The following is a 14,064-nucleotide window of genomic DNA, read 5'->3' as shown; positions in this document are numbered from 1 at the left end:
TGTGACTGGTTCTTATCGGACAAGAAAAGCTGTGTTAAAATGAAACCCTCAGTTTCTGTTGTCAGTCGTTTTCCATAGTTTGAAAGTTGTAATAGTTTCTGAAACTATAACCGTGTTTTCACCGAGTGGAACAGTTCGCTTCAGTTTGGTGTGGGTGGAGCTCCACTGGCTCCACCCATGCAGTCAGCTGATTGGTCAACGGAAAAAAACGGAACTCCCTTGCAACCGGTGTTTCTTCTACAAAACCTTGACGTCATGTTGAGACTATGTCCTCCGTGGTTGTCCGTGTTGTGTCGTTGTTTGTTTGTTGTTGTTTGTTGTTTTTATGTGAAAACAGAATGTATGTAATGTAACATACAGACACAAACCAGTTTAAATCAGGCAATAAATCAACAAATATCAACATGTGAAATGACGGCAGGGTCAGCTGCGCCCGGTGTCCACCCATGGGTTCTGTCATCCACATCGGCACTTCACTAGTTACAAGCCCCAACGCTGGGTGTCTTTTGAGCCCAAAGTCTCTGTGAGACTTATTTGTGCTGCCAAGAGAGCGCTGGGGGACGTCTGACACACACACACACACACACACACGTTGTCATAGATCACCTTTGGGGATCGAACTCTAACCTAACCTACCTTATCTTCCTTTCCTCCAGACTACAGTACCTTAACCTCACCCTGCGTTAAATCTCCGATTTTACCCAATTAGAGAGACGGAGACCAACCTTTCTTTTTTTCTCCACTTTTTCTCCAACCTGACCTGAACTGACTTTTTGTTATTGTGGTAGAAACACACACACACACACACACACACACACAGTCTTGCGTGTTAGCTGAACAGGATAAAGTGCAGTAAATAAGTCTCAAAATGCAATTTAGGTTCAATTTAATCTTAAACGTTTGGGTTTTTTTCATTACACTGTCAAACTGTTCAAATCAACAATTCAAACCTTTATCTGAAATCTAGACAAACCCTTTGAAGTTACTTGTAAGGCAAGAGAGTAATGACTTTAAATATCCTGACTTTTTTTCTCCTTTTTATTTTGAGAAACTTTATATATACATATGTATGTATATACGTACTGTATATGTATATATATATATACCTTTTGGTCCCTCGAGAGAGGCCACCAGTAGTTTGTTAGTGTCAATGTACTCCAAAACTGCAGGGGGAGCTCTGTAGAGGAAGAAGTTCCCACTTACACAGACAAGCACATTGTACAGTAAATCAGGGGGGTTACCAAAGACTGGGTCGGAACCCAAAGATGGGTCACGGGAGATCTTGTTTGGGTCCCCAAAGTGATTTTGTCATTTAAGATTGACGTGTGTATGTTTTAAATAACGTGCATGAAGTTGCTCTACATAAATACGTATAAGGAGATGATTTGTTTACAAATTTCTAAATGGTGTAAATGAGTCACTACATTATGTGTTTTTATTTGTTGATGATGATTTATATTGTGATTCAGGACATGCACCATGTGAGTGTCTTTGCCGTCTTGTGAAGCTTTCCTTCTCTCTTTGTGTGCGTGTGTGATAATTTCACCCACTTCAGCAATATCCAGTTCAAACGAGGGGCACACACACACACACACAGACACACACACACACACACAAACTCAGTGGATGGAAAGACGAGTTTGCAGCAAAGAATGTGAACTCCATGGCCCTGCTACTCTGTCCTCACGCTGCATCTGTGTCCTGATACGGACCCAGCCGTCTAACCGCATTTTACCTCCTTTCACCCAGGGGAACATAAGGATCGCATATGCGTTTGGCAACAGTCCACACCCACATTCCTGCGCTGTGTGCTCACAAGCGCCCCCACCCCTCCACCACCCTCCTCACCACCAACCAACCCCTCTCTCTCTCTCTCTCTCTCTCTCTCTATATCCCACTTCGCTCTGACACCAAAACCTTGGCCTGCATTGCATTGCATTTCTTCTCTCTGGACACTGAAAAGTGTGTCAGCGCGTGAACTGAGACGTCGCTGTGACAAAGTGAATGTGACGGCGTTCGCGTAGGCTTTCCCGACATTCGATTATCGGCGGTCGCTGGAGGAGGAAGAGCGGAACTTCCAGAGAAGCCTTTCTTAGAAAGAGTTTGTGTCGGTGGCTTTGTTTCCCGTGCGTGTAGATTATGTGTGGACGTACGAGTCAGAGGCAAAGACAGGGAGGCGGTGCAGTTTGCAGTTTGCAGTTTTGCAGTTTGCAGTCTGGGGTGACTGAGTTCAGTGGTAGGGGGTGTATGGTGCGGAATGTGGCTGTAAGGAAAAGCCAGGAGGAATCATTATAGGGAAGAAATGAGACGCCAGAAACTGGGAGTGTAAGCACACGAGCTGAGAACTTTTCTTCTTTCTTTTTTTTCTTTATAATACAACAATACAAGCGTGTGCACATGGATTAAATCTCCTCTTCTGTGACCCTTTATCCTCGCAGGTTAGGTTTTAAGCACAGAATTTTGGGTCAAAGATAGGAAACAAACGTAGGACGTAAGATCGTAGACCTTGAATGTACAGGTTTAATGTTTTCACAGCACGTTTTACTTGTGTGTATTTGTATTTGCATCCACGCCAGTGTCTCCCCCAACTGTGATAAAGAGCTCATTTGTGCCTCATGTAGCGACACATTTACAGCCACATCTGTAAGAAAACATATCCAAACAAGTCATTTCCAAAAAGAAGTTTGGTAACTTGGTTTTATGCATAGTATTTAAAACATACATTTTTATTTACTTTTGGGAAATGTCCTGCAAAGTTGTCTTCAGGGACCTCAAAAAAAATCTTCCGCGACCCATGTGAGGGGCCCCGACCCAGTCTTTGGGAATCACTGCTACTGGAACTGTCAGAAATGTATCAAAGACGGTGTGAGGACACAACTGCAGGGAGACGTAATCAGATTAGAGCGGGATACATGTACATGGACAGCAATAATCTGACTATTCTGGAGTCAGGGTTGTTGTGGTCCATCTCCTGACACCATGTTACCTCTGGTGATGTGGAAGAAAGAGAAGGTTCCGTGTGCAGATTAGATGAAAGCGTATGAACTAGAGCGACTGACAACAACTTGACGACACTTTGAGCGATTGTTACGACTAAAAAAAGCAACTACAGCCCTTAATGCTTCAGCTACTTTATCTCGTCAGCACAGTTTTTCCTCCATGTTTACATTTGAATCACTCTGTGCTCATAAATACAGTCTAACATCTCACTCCTTGTATCAACAGATTTAATCCTGAACTTCATACTTTAATCTCTTCCACAGAAACACGGTTACATTTATAAATTGTTTCTGTTTCGTTTGTCAAATCCTTTTTTGATAAGATTGTCTTGACGAAGTGTAGTTTTAATGTTTTAATGTAAGAATTCTGATTTTTTTTCTCAGAATTCTGAATTTAATCTCAGAATTCAGACTTTAATCTCAGGAATTCATGTTTAATTCAATTTTTACTCCTCCATACAGACCTTTACTCTTAAAAGATATTTCTTATTACCTTTGTTATATTCTATATTTATATTATCTTATTGTATATTGACTTAAATCGTCCTCTGCCACTGGCTGTTTCGTTGAATTTAAATATGTAATGACATTCAAGGTTTCTGCTCCAGTTTACCGAGACGCACCCTCGGTAAATTGCCACGGGAAAAATAAACAGCTCCTTATATGGATGTCCTGGGGGCGTGTGTTTATAGGTCACATCTTCAGGCTTTAAGGTATTTTGTTCGTTGTGGAGTCAAAGATTTTTGTTCATAAAAATGAGCCAAATTTCACAAATTCAATCTGATTTTAAAACATTTTGAGTACCTTTTGGTGAGTTTATATCGTTGGGGAAAATGACAACAATAATAAATTCATGAGGTTGCATGTAAGACACTATACGTTGCAGTTTTTTATAGCCTCTGTATATACGTTTACACATTTTTCCAGTTTATAAAAGTTATTTTCTGTTCTATATGCTTTATCTTAACCATAATATCCACTTCTTCACCCCCTGAAAGACAGACGGGACACAGCATTAACACAGAAAGTACATTTATTCAGGTCTTAATACATTAATATTGAACAAGTTACATATTTGTATTGATTGCAAATCACACAGCATCATTCCAAATTATTCCTGCATAAGTTAAATGTAACAGATTTTGTATTTTAAAATATGTATTGTTGTTTTTTTTTTCTTCCCCGTGTTTCGAGGAGCACTTTATTAAAAAAACGTAAGTAAAAGTGCAATATGTTTCCATTCATAAAATTACAAAAAAATTGGTCCAGAATCTGCTTTTTTTTCTCCGAGCAGGAATTCCTCCGACAGACTAAATATGTTTTTTTTTCATTTTAAAAATGCAATATATCTGATCTTTTTTTTTTTTTCCTTTTTCTTTCAATAATCGATGCTATTTTCTAGAAACGGTAGCTAAATACAAGAAGTACGACATCGTCAGTTTACAAAAGCTTAGCCTATCAATCACTGCATCATCTAGTTTCTAAATAAACTTCATTTATTGTCTTTTTCTTTTTTTATTATTATTATTCCCCACCATAGAACTATTCTGGAACATAGAGTTTTGACAACGACGACAACACCATAATATCTCACAGCGCTATGTTACAATAAAATATCTCTGTCATAAGTTGAAAATGAAGAAAACAAAAGACAAAATATAACAACAGCAACATAAAATTAAGGAATACAATGCATAGATTTTAATTTTTTTTTTTTTTTTAAATGTAGAGATATAATTTACTTAGTACAGCTCTTTTTTGTTTACTTTATCGCATGAACCCTGTGACACTGACTACATGGATCCATTACAGTTTATCCTGACTTAAGTGACCGGCACAAATATATATATATGTATATATATATATATATATTTATAATTCTTGAAAATATCACATGATAAAAATGCTAAATATATCACTTTTAACTTCAAAAGGCAAATTTTGGCTATAGTACATTACATTATGGCATGTTTGGGTAAGAAAAGAAGGCAACACCTGGCACCAGAGCCAAACAGCAGCGTCTTTATCGGCTTCTCTGCGGAGCCTTTTTCTTTTTTTGTTTTTTTTGAAATGTTAAGAATTCCATGTTAGTCTTCGTAAACCTGCTCGCTCCCAGGCTTTTTTTTTTCTTTCTTCTTCAAACCCTTTTGTCAGTGCGGTGACAGGATCATGTGTTATTCCTGCTGCTGCTGCTGCTGCACAAAAAACACAAAAGGCGTGTGATAGAGCTTTTCTCCCCCGCGGTTGGTTTGGAGGTGAACTTGACTGCACGCTCCCTCCCAGTTCTTGACGACACATGACCTGACACACACACACACACACACACGTATGTGGTTTCTGTACAAATCAATCCATAAAACGCAATAAAAGGCAGTCTTTAGTAAGTTTTCCTGCTCTAAGCCATTTGGTCTTTTTCTTTTTTCAGCCACCGACACCCAAGTCGACTTCATGTTCACGTTGTACACCTGCGATGAGATGAGTCGCCGACTGGCTGACGATGTTCGGGAGAAGCGAGCGAGGTGAAATTATGCAAATGTACAAGCGAGATAAGATACTTAACACTTAGCGTAGCGCCTTTTTCCAGGGGAGGCAGAAACGTACGATTAAGAAAAGACGTTTGGAGCCTTTTACACGTGACCGTTACAAAGACGGGTAAGAGAGGTAGAGTGAAAGTGGAGTCTTGGTGAGCGAGGTGAAGCCGGCATCAGGTGGGAATCGGGCTGAACGCGTTTAAATCAGGAGGAAAATGAACCACGGTGGGACGACGACGACAACGCACAGTGTCTTCAGCGAGATCTCCAAGTGAAAACAAAACAGTAGCACTGAGAATTCTCTCTCTCTACTTCGTTTTTCTACGACCTGCCGTGACACGCAACATTCACAAAGTGTTCGGGGGGGCCGGGGGGGCCGGGGGGGCCGGGAACCTAACAATAACACTCGACAGTCTTCTTGTGGAAAAAAATAAAGAATTCACTGTGCTTCTCTTCAAGGATTTGAGTATCTTCTGGACCATAGACATCAACAATATATATATACATATGTATATACATATATATATATATATATATATATATATTTAAAAAACAACAACACAACAACCTTCAAGCCTGCAGTCAATATCTAGTTAGGCACAATTAATAGGCCTCTGTGGTATTAAGGTTCAGAGTGACAGACGACTCTTCTTTAAGGTCTGAGTGCCAGTTTTAGCACCGGCGTAATAATAACAATAATCTATCTTCACCTCCAAATAATTTAGGCGTCAAAATAAAATCTAGTAGTAAAAACACCTACTGCATCCTTTTTAATATACATTCTTAATATATATATATATATATATACATATATATGTATATGTATATATTACATACAAGAGATCAGATTTTACAGCCTGATTGAGAAGGATTCGCCGAGCGCGCGCACGTCTGACGGAATCTGCTCCAGTTTTTCTCTGCGTCTGTGAACTAGCTCGCTCTGCTGCTGCTGCTGCTGCCTCAAATTTTTGCTTCAATTCTGTAAACACTATTTACAGTCTTCAAAAAATACACTACCGGCCTGATTTTACAAACTATACCATGACTTTGTATTTATATTTATATTTATATATATGTATGTACATTCAGGCAATGACAAAGTGAGTTTTCTTTGTTTTGTTTCTTTTGTTTTTTTTCCATGTAACATCGTCCGAGAATCCCCTGAAATCTGTCCATGAGCCACGTTACCTTCATAACTTGTCCGTAGTGGAGATCGATGATCACTACAACGCGCGCACAAAGACACAAAGAAAGGTTGATTGTGGGAACAGTAAACGGCGTGGTGTGAGTCTGTGCGACCTCCACGGATTGTGCTGCTGCTGCTGCTGCTGCTGCTGCTGCTGCTGCTGATGATGATGATGATGTTGGCAGTGTAATATTTCCAGCCTTGGTGAGTAAACCAGAGAGAGGTGTGTGCTTCCGTTTGGCTCTTAGGTTAAGGCAAAAATGTTTGGCACTTTTTTTTTTTACTTTATTTTTAACTTAAAGGTCCAGTGTGAAACAGTTAGGAGGCGGAAATGTCATTTAAGAATGAGTGACTGCTTTAAAAATAATAATTGTTTAGGTTTAGAATGAGTACTTTTACAAGTCCTGCAGGCAGGGTCTTGCTTTACAGAGGCCGCCATCTTGACATGTTTCTACGGCAGCCTGAAAGGACATGTGAAGTCAAAGTTTACGACCATAGACCGTATATAAGAAGTGGGCGTAGTCTTTTCCAGTTGTAAAATGTGTTAAAAACTCGGTACGTGCTGAACAATACGAGCTGTCAATCATGCGCTGAAGGTTTGCTGATGTTATGAATCAAGTTAGCAGTAGGCTATTAACCATGGTTATCGCCCCCTGGTGGCTACTCAGTAAATTGTGACTTCCCTGCAAACCAGAAGACTACTTGTTATAAACGGTCTGTGGTTGCTACGCAAATGAAGAGCGGCTAACGTCAGCGTAAAAACCAAGAAAGAAGGAGGTGTTTACATTCTTTTGAGCCGCGAAGGCCACCGTAGTTCCCTGATTGCGATATGTTTTGAAACATTTGTTGCGATCTGCCGCCTCGCCATTAGATGTCACTAATTCTTACACACTGGACCTTTAAGGTTTGATATTTTCAAAATGAACTGATTGATGATGTCATTGTCTTCAGCTCAGAGCCTCTGAGGATGTCGTGTCTTCAGCTGGTCTCGGTCTACAGACGAGTCTCTTTTGAAGTGCGCATGATGATTAATCTGAGATGAAATTGAAACGTCACATTTTGTTTTTGACCAAAACAGCAACAACAACCACAGTCCAGAAGTTCAGGTGAACTTTCGTTTTTCTGTCCACAGTTTGTCTACCCGGACACCCAGCTGTGTGTGGTGGTCTTTACCCCGTGAGGGAAACTTTGCTGGGTCACCATTGGCTCAAAGTTGAAGTCCAGCGAGTCCCCGTCCATCAGCGTGTCATGGAGGACCGTCTCCATGTCAAACTCAAACTTCTCGATGGACATGTCGTCCAGGTCGCTGGGCAGCTTCTCTGAGTGCGACAGCGGCGGCGGACCCGGTCGACCGTATCCGTTTGTGTTGAGGGGACAGAAGCCTCCGGGCATCCCTACCCCGCCGAGGTGCCCGGGGAGGCCGTACGGCATCTGCATGGGGCCCTTGGTGGCAGGCAAACGCGCTGAGCCCCCGCTGTGGTGTAAGGACATGAGCAAATGGCCGTTCTTGGCCTGGCTGTGCATGCCGTGCGGATGAGAGTGAGGGAGCGCGTGCAGGTGACTGTTCCCTCCGGCCATGAGTTTGGCCGCATGCTGACTGCTGCTGTACGGTGGCAGCATGCAGCCGCCGCTGGACTGAGACACCACGGTGTCCACTGACGGCATCAGCTCGCTGTGCTGGTCAGAGTCTGATGTCAGCAGCTCCTTCAGGAGACCCGCGGGGCAGCTGTACTGACCCATGGGCACAAAGCTGGGCTTACTCTCTGGCAGAGTCTGCAGCGGCATGGACGACAGGCTGTTCATTCCCGCTTGGCCGTATGCACACTTGCGATACTCCTGCGGAGGCTGCGGGGCCATACTGGGGGAGCTGTAGGTGGGGTAGCCCGGGCTCGGCTGCATCATGGCAGACGGGGAGGACTGGGAGGAGCCGGGGGTCGTGGCCCCGCCGCCGACCTGAGAGTTGTTAGGCGAGAGCAAGTTCAGGTTGTCCAGAAGGTTCTCCATAACGTTCTCAGTACTGTGTCCCAGAGAGCCAGTCATCTCCGTCAGGCTGGGCAGCGTGGCCGTCATTTTGCTCCCAGGAGCTCCCGGGTAGCCCATGTGCACGTCTGCCTCCCCGAGGTCGTCCTCCGGCATGAAGGGCGAGAGGCGGCCGCTCAGAGTGCTGGCGTTGGAGCTCGTCCGAGGCCTGAAGCTGTTCCACGCATCGAAGTCGTCATTGCTGTGGGAATTGGGGCTGCCGGGCCATTTGGAGTAAGAGCCCGGACTGTCGGCGCCTCCGTCAGGGCCGCCCTGCAGGGACAGCTGTGGGGAGACAGAGAGAGACACACATGCTTTAGACTTGGAATACAGCAGAGGGCTGCGTGATGCTTCAGACATCCACAACAAAATAATCATGTGAAATACCACAATATGATAATAGGAGTGGCTCTTCAGAAAACAAGATCGAAACGAATCCATATTATTGAGTTATTATCAAACACAGAATAATAGTTGAATTAACTGTTAATTGTAATGAATCTTTCAGGACCTCTCCTCCGCTTTGGCTTCATCGCTGTCTCTAATTAAAAGAAGTGAAAGATACAAATACATGAAAACGCTGAGCACTTTATTGATCTAAATGCAACGTAAAGCGATCAATCACCCGTCTTTTGATATTTTGGATCCGTTAAATTAAGCAGCTCTGTTGTTAAATCCTCACAACATGTCACGTCATTCACAGATTTAATAAATTGGATTTTTTTGGGTCTTTTATAAAATCGACCTATTTGAAGGTATTTTTATCATAATATGAAAAAAGAAATTGGATTTTTTGGGTCTTTTATAAAATCGACCTATTTGAAGGTTCTCGAAAAAGAATGTTATTTAGCAAAGTATTGTATTGTATTTTTGTTCCATAATGTAAAATATCTTGCCATAATCGTATCATAGCCCATGCATCTAGATACTGTAGGTAATGAATCATCCTCTACACACATGAACACTGTCGTGTATATGCCGACATTTGTCTAACTGAAGCAAACGAAACGTCTGAGAGAAGTTCAAAATGTAGGATTTCTCTATTTATTCACATCATAGAGAACAAAGTGCATAAAGTCTATGTATTGAACGTGGATGGAGCCTCGCTTAACTCCCTCTTCTTCCGCCAGGCAACTTCAGCCTAAGTTCCCCTCATTTATTGGAGCAGCTCCACCGTGTGGAGACATGAAGTAGTGACGGTGAGTAAAACGGGCAGAGACTGTTTACTTTAGAACGCCTTCATTTGTCAATTAAAACTTCAATTGATCGTATTGCAAGAGGAAGGACGGCGATATATGACCGTATCGGTATTTTGACCCACATACAAAACTGTCTCTGGTGTCCTTTGTTTACCTTTTTCTTCGCCGCTCGTCCTCTGCTCTTGGTGAACTTGCTGTTGTTGTCCATGGAGGCGGCTCTGCGGCGCGGGGACTTGCCGCTCTTCCCGCCCTCGGGGTTCAGCATCCACCACGAGCTCTTCCCCGTGCCCTCGTTCTGGACGCGGATGAAGCGGCTGTGCAGCGACAGGTTGTGTCTGATGGAGTTCTGGAGAGGAGGCAGAAAACAGACGGTGAAGTGTTAGAAACAAACAAACCGGTAGAGAGAGAGAGAGGGAGAGAGATTTGTGTTTGCCCTTTCCTCCCCCCCCCCAAAAAAAACAAAAAACTCCTCAGTTCTGCTTTATCATCCCAGTGTAAATCCCCCTGTACAGGTGCTCCTCTTTTTTTTTTTCGCTTGGCTCGACAGCTGACACGGAAGAGAAAGGGCGGATTTTAAGGTCTGTTTACAATCTAATGCCAGTCGTTATTTTAAGACACACAATAGGTGTCAATAAGTTTACTCCATGAGCAGTACTTCCCGAACAGAACAGGGATTAAGCTGCAGACGCGCTTATCTCCAAACCTACTGTACAAGTGGGCCTTTATTTCCTTTTACAACAACAGAGGGGCCCTTTGTGAAACGCTGTTGTACCAACACACACATTCCACCTGGGTACGTGTCTCGTCGACAGCAGCAGCAGAATCAAAGGGAGGAAACAGACTAATCTTTCCTTCTTACTGTCACATTAATTCTGCACTCGAGCGTTGCTTGGTGACACCCCCAGTGGAAAAACTAATTTTTTGTGCAGGAAGCTAGTGATGCGTTATTAAACCAGTGCAAACAAAAAGAGCTAGAATATTGTGCGAACGTCTGCAGAGCAAACCACAGAAAGTGACACACACACACACAGAGAGAGAGAGTTTCTGTCCTGCTTTACTGGAACGGCAGCCGCGCCGGGACACAAGTGTGTGTTGTTGTTGTTGGTTTTTTTTTTAGCCCGTTTTAAACCGTCAAGACTCAACAAAGTGTCGTTTAAGTGACCGTTTACACTCTGACTCTCTGTTATGACCGGCCTTGTTTTGTGTCCAGGCCATAACATGAAGTAATGAGCCTTGGTCAGACATTATCGTGCATGCGTAGAGCTTGTTGTTTTGGAAGGCGCACACACACACACACACACACGCACACACACACGCATGCAGAGCTTAGCGTGCATAGTGGCTCACGTCATCAAGCCTATTCCTGCCGTGAGTCACTGCTTCACATCTGGCGCGCAGCCTACCCACTGCTTCTCCTCATCTCCACCGTCTCTTCTTCTCCTTCTTCACTCTGAACTCTCATCACACTCCAGCCTACAACATTCATCACTACGGTGAAATCGCAGCAGGAGAGCTTGAACTTTAAACTGTGTTTAAAGTTGAGTTTAAGGACAAAATGCAGTATTTCAATAACGATATTTATCTATTTCATTTTCTTCAACAGCAATATAGCTTCTTTTTTTCTATTTTCTGTCAGTAAAAAACAGTTCAAACCCACAAATTGTTGCTTTCTATTTAAAGGGCCAGAAACTATACAGTTTTCTTTTACTCATTTCCAGAGATAAATGTGTTATTCGATCATCGGACAGTGGATCTGAGATACGCTCGTTCCCACATCAACAGGGGAAGATGGAATTGCAAAAACAAATAGAATTGAGTCAAAAACAAAAGTCCTACACTGGTCTTTACTGTATTTTATGAGTAAAAGATTAAAAAAAATTATCCTCCAGCTCGTCTAATATGTACGAATACATATATATATATGTCAATTCATTTTTCAGTGCTAACTTTTTTTTTAACTTTAATTAATAGGTCATTCATTTTGTCTTGTGGTGTGGGCTTCCAGCTGGTGCTGCACTAGCTGTTACCTTGGTTACCAAGGTGATGGGCAAAAATGACTTGATTTGAGACTCTACTGTGGGTCACTGGATGATTTCCCCCCCCCAAAACAACTTCAGTTTGTCCTTTATTAAAACCCTTTCTACTGGTTAAATAATAAAACAATGTAACTTGGTTGTAACAAAGACTTTCTGCTGACACCTATTAGTACAATCAGTGCAGTGCCTTGTTAATCCATGAGTAACGTTGCCAGTTTCTAACCATCGTCTGCTAATCTGATTCTCTCTCTGCATTTGCGTCTCCCTTTCCTTTCGTCCTCCTCTGTCGTCCCCTCGCTGCAGGACACAAACACCGGCCCTTCAACAAATGAATGAAATTACCACCAAATCAAATGACCCGGCCGCCTCAGCCGACGGTCTCCGGGCTTGTTTGCGTGGTAAATACATCCCTCCTCCCCTCCCCGCCCCGCACATCAGAAGTTCTAACAAAAGGCGACGGAGTAAATTCTGGTCATATGCCTCTGTCTCCCATGACCACTAAGAGCGCTGGTAATTTCAGCTGTGCTGCAACAAGGAATGACTGCAATGTGAGCACAGAAATGTCCTGTCCTGAAGACACGAAAACGCCGTTTTGGCTTATGTCACATATGACGCGCTGGCTGAACATGCAGCTCGTAACAATACCATTCCATTAGTGTCACTCAAACATCATTCAGGAAGCATTACGCTCACTTGGTTCCACCTGTAAACGTCACAAACCTTCATTTTCAATCAGTCTCATTCATGCTGCTCTTCAATCATGAGTCAGATTATAAAACAGGGCTTCAAGTGACTTTAACTCAGTGTTTCCTTTGTTATCTTTTTACATCTGCGTGCTCATTTTCTTTTCTTCTTTTCTGTTGCATAAAACTAACTGGAGCATGTAAATGCTATTTCACAACAACAAATCAATACACAAGGTGAAGGAAACTAGTAGTGACAGTAAGAATATGGGGATACTTCTACTAATGTAGTAATATTATGGTCATTCTATGTTATTTCTACAGGAATAGTACTCAAATAATGTGTGTTTGTGTTGTCACGACTGCTTGACAACTCATTGTATGTAGCTAAGCTAGCAAGGCAGCAAGCTAACACTATGTCGAGCAGTGTACGTAGATGCTAGTTTTTTTGTTTTTTTTTTACAATATTCTTGGTATTTCAATTTTTTGCTTTGAACATCTTGGTTTGCAGGTTAGAAATAAGTAGTAGTTTGGTAAAAAAAGGTATAGAAAAATAAAGAATTTAACTTTATAGATGAGCAGATAGTGACTGTGTGTGTAGTTTTGATGGAAGGGATCAGTTTTGAGTGGAGAGATTTTTGACAAAGTAGTTTTCAGACTGAGTTTTGAGAGTTTTCTGGAAAAGTGTTGAGGAAAAAACGTAAAAGTCTTGATGTAAAGCGGGAGCATGAGTAAGGAGGTCATTAAAAAACTGCTCTGATACGAAATACCAGACGTCAGTGCTGTGTTATAATGTGGGAGTGAGACTGAGGGTGTCTGGTGGTGGAGCCAATGGAAAAGCCCTGTGTGAGTGTGTGTGTGTGTGTGTTTAAGTGCCGTTGATTTGGTTGCTCCCTCCATTGCAGCCCAGTTATGTAACACACTTAAATTTAATCTGCTATTTTTCATTTTTAATCAAGACCTTCTTCTTCGCCTCTCGAGCCGTGCGTCTCTCTGTGTGATGTGACACAGATTTATCTCGGGCTGCCCTGCGCAGGAATCCTAACATTCCAGCTAATCACTGTGTGCAAAGTTCAATCGTAATCACACCCAACTTGTTCGTATCTCTTAGGAAACAGTAAAGGCCAGGATTCCCAGCCGACCAGCCAGCCATCACAATCAACATTCCTCAGCAAGGTTACAAAACCTGTGATTTCTCACAACTGAACTCTGATGATTGCTCGCCTGGAGGACGATCCTATCTTGTTTTGTGCTCAAAAGTATGACAATAACTTTGCCCCATTTTCGAAAAAGAGTGCAGTTTCCAGCCACTCCTGGCAAAGAAGCCTGCTCTTAACACAACATCAGCGCAGCTGAATGAGTGGTTCAACTTTTGTTTTCGCCCGGACTGGAATTTAATCAGACTCATAAT

At 42.5% G+C, this 14,064-nt stretch overlaps 1 protein-coding gene across 1 annotated transcript in view; it reads right to left on the bottom strand.

Annotated features, from left to right (window-relative positions):
• Window positions 1-7,000: 7,000 nt before the first annotated feature.
• Window positions 7,001-14,064, bottom strand: part of foxo1a (forkhead box O1 a) — a 34,153-nt gene continuing 27,089 nt past the window's right edge. Inside the window, exons 2-3 of the mRNA XM_044031644.1 lie at window positions 10,089-10,280; window positions 7,001-9,020 (exon numbers count right to left, since the gene is read on the bottom strand). Of these exons, the coding sequence (XP_043887579.1) occupies window positions 7,854-9,020; window positions 10,089-10,280 (1,359 nt within the window). The 3' untranslated portion in view covers window positions 7,001-7,853. The remainder of the gene's footprint in view (window positions 9,021-10,088; window positions 10,281-14,064) is intronic.

Source organism: Solea senegalensis, linkage group LG8 (assembly GCF_019176455.1).
Source record: "Solea senegalensis isolate Sse05_10M linkage group LG8, IFAPA_SoseM_1, whole genome shotgun sequence".
Classification (NCBI taxonomy): domain Eukaryota; kingdom Metazoa; phylum Chordata; class Actinopteri; order Pleuronectiformes; family Soleidae; genus Solea; species Solea senegalensis.
The sequence above is the reverse complement of the archived record's forward strand: the minus strand, read 5'-3'. Positions and strand labels throughout refer to the sequence as shown.